This window comes from Lytechinus variegatus, chromosome 6, assembly GCF_018143015.1.
Source record: "Lytechinus variegatus isolate NC3 chromosome 6, Lvar_3.0, whole genome shotgun sequence".
NCBI classification, from domain to species: domain Eukaryota; kingdom Metazoa; phylum Echinodermata; class Echinoidea; order Temnopleuroida; family Toxopneustidae; genus Lytechinus; species Lytechinus variegatus.
In genome coordinates this window covers 12946979-12960493 of record NC_054745.1, presented here as the reverse complement: position 1 = coordinate 12960493, position 13515 = coordinate 12946979, and the positions used below count along the sequence as shown (strand labels likewise).

The 13515-nt window shown below is 37.3% G+C and overlaps 1 protein-coding gene across 1 annotated transcript in view; it reads left to right on the top strand.

The window, feature by feature from the left end:
- LOC121416846 (MAM and LDL-receptor class A domain-containing protein 2-like) overlaps positions 1 to 13515 on the top strand; it is a 161850-nt gene that overhangs the window by 72477 nt on the left and 75858 nt on the right. Inside the window, exons 42-53 of the mRNA XM_041610363.1 lie at positions 1222 to 1368; positions 2304 to 2458; positions 3221 to 3416; positions 4162 to 4305; positions 5166 to 5319; positions 7258 to 7378; positions 9197 to 9281; positions 10095 to 10268; positions 11316 to 11575; positions 12170 to 12260; positions 12675 to 12824; positions 13347 to 13515. The exon at positions 13347 to 13515 is cut by the window's right edge and continues 97 nt beyond it. Of these exons, the coding sequence (XP_041466297.1) occupies positions 1222 to 1368; positions 2304 to 2458; positions 3221 to 3416; positions 4162 to 4305; positions 5166 to 5319; positions 7258 to 7378; positions 9197 to 9281; positions 10095 to 10268; positions 11316 to 11575; positions 12170 to 12260; positions 12675 to 12824; positions 13347 to 13515 (1846 nt within the window). The remainder of the gene's footprint in view (positions 1 to 1221; positions 1369 to 2303; positions 2459 to 3220; positions 3417 to 4161; positions 4306 to 5165; positions 5320 to 7257; positions 7379 to 9196; positions 9282 to 10094; positions 10269 to 11315; positions 11576 to 12169; positions 12261 to 12674; positions 12825 to 13346) is intronic.

Here is a 13515-nt window from a genome sequence, read left to right as displayed (position 1 = left end):
CATACTATTTTCGAAATAGACGACCACAATTTTGTAAATATCCAGTCCACGCGCATGCGTACTCTCATTCCGAAGACGCAAGTCATAAAATAATTTCACCCCCACTTGATCACGGTTTCTGCGAGGACACAACTCTGCTTTCTCATGAATATTGATTTCGATGCAGAGGCAGAAATCGGGAGAACCCCTCTCAAATTTCCGAGTTTTGTCCACTCTTTCAACTGTATTTCCTCCATTTTTTTTCACCCTTCCTCTTATTCCATCCCAATATTATTTTCTTATTTCTCTCTGTTTCCCCTTCCTTTTCTCTCCCTTTGACCTCTTAGTTTCTTTTTCCTCTTTTCACAATCCCTTTTGGTCCCGTTTCTTTAAAACATGGAGATAAAGAAAATTAAGAGACAATATGTTATCCTGGGGAAATGGTTGCCCGTCAAAAATATGAAAAAAACTATTTAAAACAGTTTCTAATAAATCTTTGTAAATCTTTTATATTTCTATTTCTAGCGCTAAGCTAGCTGTTCCGGTCATATTTATTTTATCATTCTATTTCCTTCTGTTTTTTTTTTTGGGGGGGGGGGCGTTCTCAACACCTGTTTGAGATGCGAGTAATAATTAATATTCCAAGTCGACGTGAATTCTACGAATGGCTTGGGCCTACGAAACGAAAATATGTGGAATCTTATTTTCCCACCTAAAACATGAATTGACTGTCTTCCAATTGCAAACAAAGAGGTTTTCATGGTTATTGCAGCAAATTCGAAAGATCAGTAACGATTTTTGACACATGCGTGATTTTTTTTTTAAGCTACCGTGGCTTTATGAATGCACCCGATAGATGCGAACCACAGTTCAGAACAGTGACCCGAACTCTCGATCCGACAGTCAATATGAACATGATGAAGGCACACATTTGTTTTGGTCGTAGAGGGAGCTATTTAGAATAGATTCTTCGGCCTTTCGACAGAAATTAAGACTTGCAGGAAAGACGAACAAAAGAACGGTGGCATTAAAGGGCCTTTGATGGCGGCCGTTCCTTTGAAGACAAGGGAACGTTGGGCGGGAAAGCCGAAGCGAAATCCCGGATGCGGGAAGAACGATGAAGAACGGTGCATGGACTTTTGACAAGCTACCTTACGAAAAATTGTAACTGCAGACTCAAGAAGATGTTTCAAATTGTTTGTTCAAAGTCTTTTATTTACTTTTGATTTGCCATGTACGTAGCCACACCAACTTGCAACTTTGAGAACTCTCTTATCTGCGGCTACCAGCAAGACACGACTGACAATTTTGATTGGACCTATGGGTCAGGTGATACGCCAACGCCACTCACTGGACCATCTGCTGACGTCACATACGGGACAGCCTTCGGTAAGAAGTATGAAGGAGTACCAATAGAACAGTCACAAGTGAAACCGAGTCCAGACTGACCAAGTTATTTACAGGGATGCCACTTTTCTGTTTTTACCCAGAATTCTGCCTTTCTCCTCCCCTCTATTTCTTATTTTCATGTCTGATCACAGGGAGATACTAGTACATTGTACATGTGTAGGTCACAGTTTTGGGCTCATTGCACTTTTTGACCGAGGTAACCATCTTTAGTAAAATAACTATGACTAGATTTGTCCCTAAAAGGTGTACTTCATTCACCTGCTTAAGTGTTAGGAGAAGCACCCACCGTCGTGTGGTGAAATTTGTAATGTGCTTAACAGTGTACAAAGTACTTGAAAATGGCATAACTTTGGTCGGTTTAGAGCCAGCTTCAGTGTTATGGCTATAGCATAAAGGAAGACTCTCCAATGTGGTCGGCAGCTCAGGGAGTGTGCTCTGGAACCTCTGTGCTTTAAACAAGTCTCAATTTATATTTTTTTTCTATAAACATAATGAAGATGAATTGCCAAGTTTTATATAAATAGCTAGGGCCATTCAGTACCTATTAGTATCTATCTATCTATGATTTGAATTTTATATTGAGCTAAGTTTGAAATGTAAAATACGATTGGTTTTGTATCACAGGACAACATAATGAAAATGTGTACTGGGGTCCGTTGAAATAAAAAAAATAGTCATGCTTAACCAATCAATAACGGATATTTAGGACTTTCTCTATTTGTTTGAGGTGTGTTTTCATTTGCAGCAATTTTATGTATTAGGGTGGCAGGAGGTTATCTTATTTTAGCATTCAGTTGGCAGTGAGGGGCCAAAAATTTATTTTCTTAACATACTGCAAAAGTGCAATCGTGATCACAATCACAAGAAATTGAATCGTATGCACCTTTTTCTTTCATTTTTCTTTGTTCTTAAAGGCCACTATATGTACATTGAGGCATCTCAGCCGAATTCCCCTGGGGCTGTGGCTCGTCTGATTGGCCCACATATTTCAATGGAGAGTACCTCGGCAATCTGTTGGAGCCTGTCTTTCCATATGTATGGTCAGGACATTGGCAGTCTAAACATACTTGTAAGTCAGAACATGATAAATTATCATAGTGAATAATGATTATGATAATAATAATGATATGAATGTTGAGAAGCTGATTATCTATTTCTTAGACCTACTTCTTTCATGAGTCCCACCAGGGAAGTCCCAGTGTGGCTGGAAAGTCCCCATGCCACAGTGTGTTTAGAATGTCCACACCAATACACAGTGTTTTAGTAATATATTCACAGTGTGTTGTGGTGTTTTCACACTGTGTTCATATAGTGGACTAGATTAATATGTGATTACACTGTTAATTGCTGAAATTTAACACTGGAGATAATTTCACACTGTGCACATTTCAACAATGTGAGTGTTCACAGTGTGTTCATACTGGTGGCTATGCTACAGATAAAACGATCAAATTTAACAGTGTTGCGAGGATTTCTCACAGTTGGCACACTGCCATACACACTGTGTTATACTTTGTTCTTTCCAGCCAATGCCAGCCCCCTCTCTGTCTCACTCACACACTCATACACACACACACCTCTATTCCACACATCCACCCTTCATGTTCTTCATGTACTTCAAAATGATATTTGAAATGCTCAAGTTCCTTACAGAAAGTGGATGTATGCATATTATTTCTTAAAATGGGAATTGACATCAAAATATAATGCCAGGTGATATTTCACTTTCTTAAATGTCATATGACTAAATACGCTACATATGAAATTGGTTGAAACTTTAATAGGATATCCTACGTATAGAACTTGGATATCATTATTTCCTTCGTTGCAGACCCAAAATGCAGATGCGTCTACCACACTTGTTATGTCATTATCTGGTAACCAAGGCAACCAGTGGTATAGTACTGCCTTCGAGGTGACATCCAACGGCTATGAGATTGTCTTTGAGGGCGTGGTCGGTCAGGGAGAAGAAGGGGATATTGCCATCGATGACGTCAAAATGATCGAAGGAAGCTGTGGAGGATTATGTAAGACATTATCATAATTGTTCTTGTTATATTTATCATTATTATTTAAATCATTAGTAATATCATTTCAATTTTTAGTACTATAATTATTTTAAGTAGCTGCAGAAGGAATAGAAATAGTAGTAGTAGTAGTAGTATCTATTCCTTTATCATCATCTCTTAATGTACACAATAAATGTATTTAGATGCAGAACAAAATTGACAAAAATAAAAAGTGAAAAAACGTTTCTTGAAATCAGAGTTCAAAGAGCATTAAAGAGCATGGATCTCAAACCAGCATTTGGTGAATTATGTCTTTGAATTTGTTCTTGATGATGAGATAATCTCTCCTAAAACCATTTCATTACATTGTAAATACAATTTATGGCTTTTAACCCAGTAAATAAGATCGCCTTGATCGATCTATATGATCAGTCAGAGAATTTTTTTTAACCCATCATCTTCTGGGCAGTCTGTTACAAAGAGTTACAATTGAGCAATCGTAACTCTATGGAAATCCATCAGTGTCATAAGTTTTATACCAGAAATTTGCACAATGTCCTTTGTAAACAAAGAGAAGCACAGTGAATTTTCAAGAAAACAATGAATGCATGAATATAAATCATAGCTAGAAAATATTTTGAACAAACATGCATAATAGATTTTAATGTTGCTGGTAGTCCATAGTTGCAATTGCTCATATCAATCGCAACTCTTTGTAAGATAGGCCTAAGATTTCTAGTCATCATTTTTTCCATATTTTTAGTGGACTGTGATTTTGAGGACCAGTTATTCTGCCAGTGGACCAACGGACTCAATGATGAATTTGACTGGATAAGGGTACGGGGTGGTACCCCTTCGGCATCCACCGGCCCCCTCTACGACCACACCCTTGGATCAACAGGATCTGGTAATATGCTTTAAGCAGTATATTAGGGAGTTGTAACTGCAACACAAAAACATTCAAAAACACAATGAATGTCTTTAAAGGACACTCAAATGTATATGTTAATTGAATGTTTCTGTTTACAGTAACTCCTGAAGGAACTCGGCAGGACAGCATTTTGCTGGTGAATGCCAAGCTGGTATAGAAACCAATTACCTAGGAAACATTTTAGATCTCGGTTAATCAGTCATAATGGCTGACCTTACAGACAACAGATATTACTAGCAGGCCTTTCTGTCAAAGTGAAGATTTGAAGTCACAACCTTGCAATTATGAGTCCGATGCTCTAACCACTGGACCACACTACCTGTTAAACTTTTATAAATGGAAGGAATTCAAGTGGTTTTACTACATTTTTTGCTTAATTCGGGAAATTGCTATCAACATTAACCCAGAACCCTGCAGGCCTTGTGTAGGGCAATCCTTGACGTCCAACAAAGAGTAACAGTTAGATGCAAAATGTTTATTGTATCATTGTATGGCAAATATTTCCATCTTGTGGTGCTCAATTATGGCACTCCAATGTTTCTCCATCTAATAAAGCTAGGCTATTGATACCAGTGCTCACAGATTTTTGAGGAATTGCTTCCCGCCAGAACCCATTTACCTAACCCGAGTAGAGGGCAGCTCATTGTGGATCAATTTCTTGCCGAATGAAATCATGCCATGGCTTGGATTTTAAACCATGACTCCCTTCTTCCGGAGACTAATCCAATGGGCCACAATGCACCACAGGCCTAGCTCATTTAGTTATGGTTCCTTGTAGTGAAATATCCTTCTAATTCCTCACTATTATCTTTCCCTTTTTTTTTCTCTCTTGAAAGGATACTATGTCTATATCGAGGGTAGTTCTCCTCAGATCGCAGGAGATACAGCAAGGCTTCAAAGCCCTGTTTATACGACCGATGGAAACGACGTGTGCTTTACATTCTGGTTCAATATGTATGGGACACAGGTCGCTGATCTGAGACTCTACAAGTACGTTTACTTTGTTTAACAATCATGATTAGTTATATGAAAGTTTTTGAAAGAAATATGGTGCAATGTAAATGCATGGTAGATCATCAACAATCATCATACGTCCTTATTATTACTGCTCACAAATACTGTAAGATTGAGCTTAAAATCGGGTGTAACTCCATCGGGTACATGGCCCAATGAGGCGGGTTTGCAGAAGCTCCCCCAAGATTTATTTCTGAGGGTATTGTGCATGTTAAACATAGGCAACACCTTCTGGAAAACAGGTTATTGTGCTAAAATTGAGAATTTTTTACCAAAATCACATTTTTTATTTTCTTATATTTTTTTGCAAATTTTCACTGAACAAATTATTATCATGGAGTGAAAAAAAATATACAAAGGGAAGGGGGACTTTGTTTTTTATTTTTGTCTCACCTGCGAAGCAAAGTGAGACTATAGGCGCCGCTTTTCCGACGGCGACGGCGGCGGCGGCGGTGGCGGCGGCGGCGGCGGCGTCAACATCAAATCTTAACCTGAGGTTAAGTTTTTGAAATGACATCATAACTTAGAAAGTATATGGACCTAGTTAATAAAACTTGGCCATAAGCTTAATCAAGTATTACTGAACATCCTATTAGAGTTTCATGTCACATGACCAAGGTCAAAGGTCATTTGGGGTCAATGAACTTAGACCATGTTGGAGGAATCAACATCGAAATCTTAACCTGAGGTTAAGTTTTTGAAATGTCATCATAACTTAGAAAATATATGGACCTAGTTCATGAAACTTGGACATAAGTTTAATCAAGTATCACTGAACATCCTGCACGAGTTTCACGTCACATGACCAAGGTCAAAGGTCATTTAGGGTCAATGAACTTTGGCCGAATTGGGGATATCTGTTGAATTCCCATCATAACTTTGATAGTTTATGGATCTGATTTATGAAACTTGGACATAATAGTAATCAAGCATCACTGAACATTTTGTGCAAGTTTCAGGTCACATGATCAAGGTCAAAGGTCATTTAGGGTCAATGAACTTTGGCCGAATTGGGGATATCTGTTGAATTCCCATAATAACTTTGAAAGTTTATGGATCTGATTCATGAAACTTGGACATAATAGTAATCAAGCATCACTGAACATTTTGTGCAAGTTTCAGGTCTCATGATTAAGGTCAAAGGTCATTTAGGGTCAATGAACTTTGGCCGAATCGGGGGTATCTGTTGAATTACCATCATAACTTTGAAAGTTTATTGGTCTAGTTCATTAAACTTGGACATTAGAGTAATCAAGTATCACTGAACATCCTGTGCGTGTTTCAGGTCACATGTCCAAGGTCAAAGGTCAATGGACTTTAGCCGCATTGGGTGTATCTGTTGAATTACCATCATAACTTTGAAAGTTTATGGATCTGATTCATGAAACTTGTACATAAGAGTAATCAAGTATCACTGAACATCCTGTTCCAGTTTCAGGTCACATGATCAAGGTCAAAGGTCATGTAATGTCAATGAACTTTGGCCATGTTGGGGTTTTTTGTTGAATAACTATCATATCTCTGTAAGTTTATTGGTCTAGTTCATAAAAAGGGGACATAAGAGTAACCATGTATCACTGAACATCTTGTGCGAGTTAGAGTAGTATGCAAAGTCAGCACTGCTGCTATATTGAACCGCGTGATGCAGGTGAGACGGCCAGAGGCATTCCACTTGTTAAATTAAAGCTCCCTCTTTAAAAATTGTTTTTGCCCCTTATCAACTAAATGGAAATCTGTATTTCACTTGTAACTCGCCTTTCTTTTAACAACCTATTACGCTTTTGCTTGGAACTTGATTTAAAATAAATGTAGGTTTCTTACAACACCCCATTTGATCGAAGCCCTCATTATTCTACTGATTATACAAAGTTTCTTGAATACTACATCCCTTGCAATATCTATCGTTCTCTGCAGATATGAGTTGTCTTCTGGAACGACCAACCCCGCTGACCTAGTTTGGTTACTCTATGGTCAACAGAGCACTGATCAGACACACTGGATCCAAGGGCAGTTTGCCCTCAATGGAGAGTTTACGGTAAATTGAATATATACCGCTGAAATGAAATGATTTTCAAGCTTCTACCAACCTGATCACTAGGCCCGTTTCGGGTACACGTGTACACGTGTACACGCACGGTCAAGTCAGTGCACGTGTACTAAATTCCATCACCGTGTACACGGTAGCATCTGCATAAACAAGCTCACAGCCTCACATTAAATCTTAGTTCTCAGACACTGCACATGTTTTAATTACTAATATGTCAACATATTTCAATTAATCCAGAGTGAGTTCACTTCCAAAATCGCCAATTTAATCCACATTCTTTCTGGAGACTCACGTTTTTGTACCACGAAATCGGCACGAAATGGGTCTGCTCCGGTCTCAAAAGCTCGAAAGCGTTGCTCAATCACACTCAGAGTCAATTTGAGAATCACCAATTGCGATAGCGATCATCGCTACAACTTACGTGTTATACGCTCGCACACAAGCCTACAAACAAACGCTCTTCAAATTGGCAACATAATGAAAATTAATCGATAACTTCAGTTACACTTATTCTGCAGCGATCTGTGCATGCATGTACGGTACAGTATACAAAATGCGCATCCACCGAGCGTCGGCGATAGCTAGGGCCCTGCACTGATTTTCTTTTGCATTCTTTATTAATTTAATGCGCTGCTAAGCCGAGTAAACTTTTAATTTGCACAAATTTTTGTGGATTGATACTTCAAACTTCTCAGGTAAGCTTTAAAACCGTGACTTAGGCTATATAGACCCCTTTTTATGACATATTGATGCGGGTCCGTGTCGACATGAAAACAGAACTCGCTCTCACAGTGTTTACAACGTGTACACGTGTACACGACCGAAAAACACGCCGTGTACACGTGCATCAAAAATGGACTTTCAAAACGGGCCTACTGATCACTCTGGTGGATTTCTCAAATCAAAAGCTTGTCAAACATATTGTTGAGGCTGGTATACACTTTAACAGTATTATATTTGATCATCCCCAACCTATGAAACTTTTTTGTCTGTACAGCTTAAATATATGCTTTCGACTTGAGGGTTTTGCATTGTTAAACATCTATTGTCTCATATATCATGCAGGTTGCTCCTTTTCTTTTAAAATAAACCAAAATTATTGTACAGATGGCTTATTGAGCAAAGCCATTCCTAATTAAAGAAGTTTTGTAATGTCTGTGTACTGATATTTTGTTTCATGCATTGTAAAGCATAACCAAGAAAGCTACTCTGGCCATTATGCTTTCATCATATCATATTCATATCATATCTCTATTATCATTCTTTGTTCTCTAATTTTTCAAAGCTTAATTTTATTATTTTTTTTCTCATTATGTAATCCATTATTCCATATTTTCTTGAAATTACGGTTGAAACAATTGTAGATTTTTTTGGTATTTTGTTCGTATTTAATATTAACTTTCAGTGACTGCGAATTAGTGCATTGATGACTATGTGAGGAAAACACAACAAAGGCGTTAAATTAATCAGTTTTTAATATAGCAAAAGAAACTCTGATCAGATATTACTAATTCTCAGAACTTAGATTCCAAATTGTGAGATACTTAGCCATAATTTAGGGATATTAACCCCCTCTGCAAAGTTCATTTTTCATTAAACGAAGCTTTACCGTAATTACCCTCTTTGGCTCTGCTATTCATACATGAATCTTGATTATTAGCCGGATTCAACTATAATTTGTTGGTTTAGTTAAGTATACACCAAGAGACAATAGTAGTTCAATGTTTATAAGAGATAATATCATATAGTTTAGTAGTGTTAAGTCCCTGTGATTAATCAATAACTGAATCCTAATTTCTTTCACAGCTTGAGTTCTGGGGCGTGGTTGGTGTAGGGTTCTACAGTGACATCGCCATTGATGATATCCTGGTAGTACAAGGGACATGTGACGGTATGCTGTTTTGGAGGGACTATAGTGTTATTCAGACTTGTGTAACCCAATTAGTTTTATATAGAATATGTTTGCACTGAGAGGATCAGACAAAACTAATGAAGATAAAGGTTTAATATATTAAATCATTACTCAGTGCTATCTTATTTGTTTATTAAGCCTAAATGCATTTGCTATGAGAAAGGTTATCATAAATAATCAATGAAATAATTTGTTGAAGTTTGCAGTGCGATGTATTTTTTTAAACAGTCCTGTAGTTTATGGAAATATTTTGTTGTGCCTTCAATGACTCTGATACATGTTATCGTTGCTTACTCGAAATAATGCTCGATTGATCTCTAATAGGAGAATGCAGGATGTATAAAATTGTTTCAATAATCTTTTATTTATTTTTTGGTCTTATCATGATACAATTTACACTTGAAATTTAGAATTGTCCATTTTACAAAAAGAAGAAAACAAGAAGAGGAGAAGAAAATAGAATAACAAAAACAACAAAAGAAGAAGAAGCCGAGGAGAAGAAGAACACTGGACCCAAAAATGCTAATCTATGAATTTTACATGCCATTGTCCCAAACCGTATTATGGCTTTGTAATTGCAAAACAAGAAAAGCCGTACAGCTCTTTTCAGAGCTAACATACAATCAAGAAAGAATAACAAACAGTCCTTTTCAGGACTACATACATGGTGTTTACCGTAAAACCTTTCATTATTCTCTCCACCATGGAAACCTTCAAAGATCATCTTAAGCCTTACAAGTTTGCATCCATTAGATATATATCTAATTATGTATCAATCCCTTCTGTACACAGTTTTACCTCCAGAGGCCGACCCCAATCAAGTTGGACGAGGCATATCTTGTACCTTCGATGGCTCCATCTGCACCTGGACCCAGGACATCAATGACGAGTTTGATTGGTTATTAGCCTCTGGTTCTACCCCATCAGTCGATACTGGACCAAGCGGTGACCATACATCTGGCACAGGTGATCACTAAAGGCCACTGTACACCTTACGACTGTTCGCGATCCGATTTTGGAGCAAATCGCATTTTGCTCATTTCTGAAAATGTGAATGGAATGTATATGTCGAAATTTAATGGAAAAAATACAAATATAACCATTATGAAAGATTTGCAAACCTTTATCTTGGAGTAAAGGCCAAATTAGTTTCGAATCATAGCCAATCGTACGACTGCTATGACATCTTTACGACTGGATATTAAATTTGCTTTTATTCTGATAAAGATGATAGGATAGTCGCATTATTTGAACGTATGTATTCGTACAATGATTTTGAACATTACATGGTAAGGTATTCTAAGTCTCAATATAAGCATCAAATTCTACTACGTTTTATTCCAAAATTGGATCGCAGAATAATCGTTAGGTGTGCGGTCACCTTAAGCTATAATTTCAAGGAAGGCAATGATGGCTAACAATCTTGAGTGGAATCAAGAAAGTTGCTTTAGTAGATCATACCATAACCTTTCTTTCAGGTGAAAAATTAAGAAAATAAAATCAATGGAAACAAAGGTCTTGCCTGTCAGAGAATATAATTCAATAGAGCAAGAGGGGGCAATGAATGCTTCTTTGTGGGACTCCAACCAAAACCATACAGATTTGCATGCGTGAGCTATATATTGAACGTTGGTTGGGTAGACCAAACATATCTATACTTTCTAATGATATGAAGTATTTGGAATAAATCTATAAAATATTTCTTTCATCCTGCCTCTCCTTTGGGATGCCTTTATTTTGGTTTTGTGTTACATTTTATCCATCCATTTCTTCTTGTACTTGCCTGACTGTACATTTTCCTTTTCTCTCTCTCTCTCTCTTTCTCTCTCTCTGATACCGTTTTTATGCAAGATTACAAAAATTTTCTTATATTTCATAATTACCCGTACTGATATGCAACAATGGACCAACCATATGCACCTGGACAGGAATTGTTCCTCTGATGAAGATTGTTTCCCCCATCGACTTATACAAAATTTATGCTTCATAGATATTTGTTTTTATTATTATTAGGAGGGTACATCTTCACTGAGGCTTCTGCACCGAGACTACCCGGGGACATCGCCATCTTGACCTCCTCTGAAATGGACCCCACTGGTCCTTCTGGTGGTTGCTTCGTTTGGTGGTACCACATGTATGGTGGTACCATGGGAACCTTCAACGTGTACCAGGAAAACAATGGTGTGCGGAACCAACGGTGGTCCAGGACCGGGGATCAGACCAATGAATGGCTCATGGCCCAGCTCTGGATCAACAGCACCGACCCAACTAAGGTAAAACAAAGGCAACCAACAAGTGCCTTGGAAAGCTGTGTACACCAATTTGTTTGAAAACCATACAGGGGGATTCTATTCTTGTTGTATGGGACATAGCTGAATGCTTGAGCAATAAAATTTTAGTTTTTGTCAATAACAAAGATAATGGGTAGTCATGTAAAAAACTGATAACCCCCGCAAAAAAATGTTTGATTATGGATGAATTAAAGGTAAAAATGTTTGTACGGATTCAAAAATATCCTGTACGACACACAAAATTTTCACCTCTAATTCACCCATAAACCGATGGACAACATATTTTTTTGGTTGTCATTTTTTTTTACATGACTACCTGATAGTACTTCTTTATTACCACAAATTAAATTGAAGTTCCTCATTTGTTTGGACAGCAGGTCGAAACATTTTATAAAAATGGCTGATTTTTCATCATGGAATCGCCCTGCAAGGTTCTCTGTTACCGATATGTTCATGCAAGTTGTATCAACCCCATTTCACCTTAACTCTTACCCTGTTGCTGTTGCCTACTCACACCCAATGATAGATATAAGTTGTAACACTCAGTTAATTGTGTTAATTTTATTTGCTATTCAGATCCTGTTTGAGGGAATCGTTGGTTCGTCTTGGGAAAGTGACATCGCAATCGATGACATAACTTACTCAGAGGGACCTTGTCCACCTCCACGTACGTATTAAAGAAATATTGTGTTATTATAAAAGGATGTAGTTCCAAACTTGTGTTAGAATGGACTTTTCTTCTTGAATTCATGTATGGAGAGAGGTATAGATATCAGTTATTGACTTGAATAAATATGACACTGTATAATTGTTGTAACTTTTCTCTTTTAACCAACAACTTTCTATTCCATCATGTTTATTTGGATGATTGCTCATGATTTTCTAAAGTAAACTTAAGACATCTTTTGCATCTAGTGGTAATAATGTAAGGTTTTTGAAACAGACAAAATGTAGGTGACCTGTAACTGTTTATACGCCTTGTAAAATACACAGATGAAAGGCTTTTTTCATGTTCATGCATTGATTGAGCATTGTATACAAAAGGAATAAAAGTAAAGTACAACATGCTTTTACCTTACAGCTACATGCGACTTTTCAGACGACATCTGTGATTGGTCACAAGAGTTATCTTTGGATGATTTTGATTGGTCCATTGGATCCGGGGCTGATACTCGTTATGGGCCAACGGGTACTAGTTCACTCCCTGATAAAACTTCAGGAGTTGTTGGAGGTAAATTTATTATTGCAAGGGTCTTTATCACATCTTCTGTGATTAATTTTTATCTACTCTTTATACAACCCTCTTCAAATATTGTTTGCTTGAGAAGTGAAATATTTATATACTTAGACTCACTTTAGAAGTGCAATTTTAGGTACTGCAATACTTTTTTTGTTTCATTTAATCATGGTGGCCTCATCAGTTATAAAACTGCTGTCCTTGAGGGCCCTGAGATCAAAATCAATGTGTTCAATGTTTACAAACAATGCATCAATAAAAGAGCCTGCAAGTTTCACAAAGCAGCATTTATATGATATATTTGAAAATCATATTTAAATAAAGTGCATAATGAGAGATTGACTGACAAATCAGCTTAGAAAATCCAGATTACAAACCAGGAAATATAATATCAACTTCAAAATTGACTTACTAATCAGACAAACGTTGCAATGCTATATCACATAATTTGAAATAAATTGATCCAGTACAATATTTTCAGGAAATAAAAGCCCTCTTTTTTTGGTCTAAAAATAGGTGGATACGCTTACATTGATCTGAAAGACTCCACATTGACTCCTGGAGACTCCGCCATGTTAAACAGCGCCCTCAGATCGCCACCAGACAGTGGAGCGGACTGCCTTGGTCTGTGGTACCATATAGACGCCGTGGATGTTGGTGCAATCAACGTGTACCAGCTGACTAA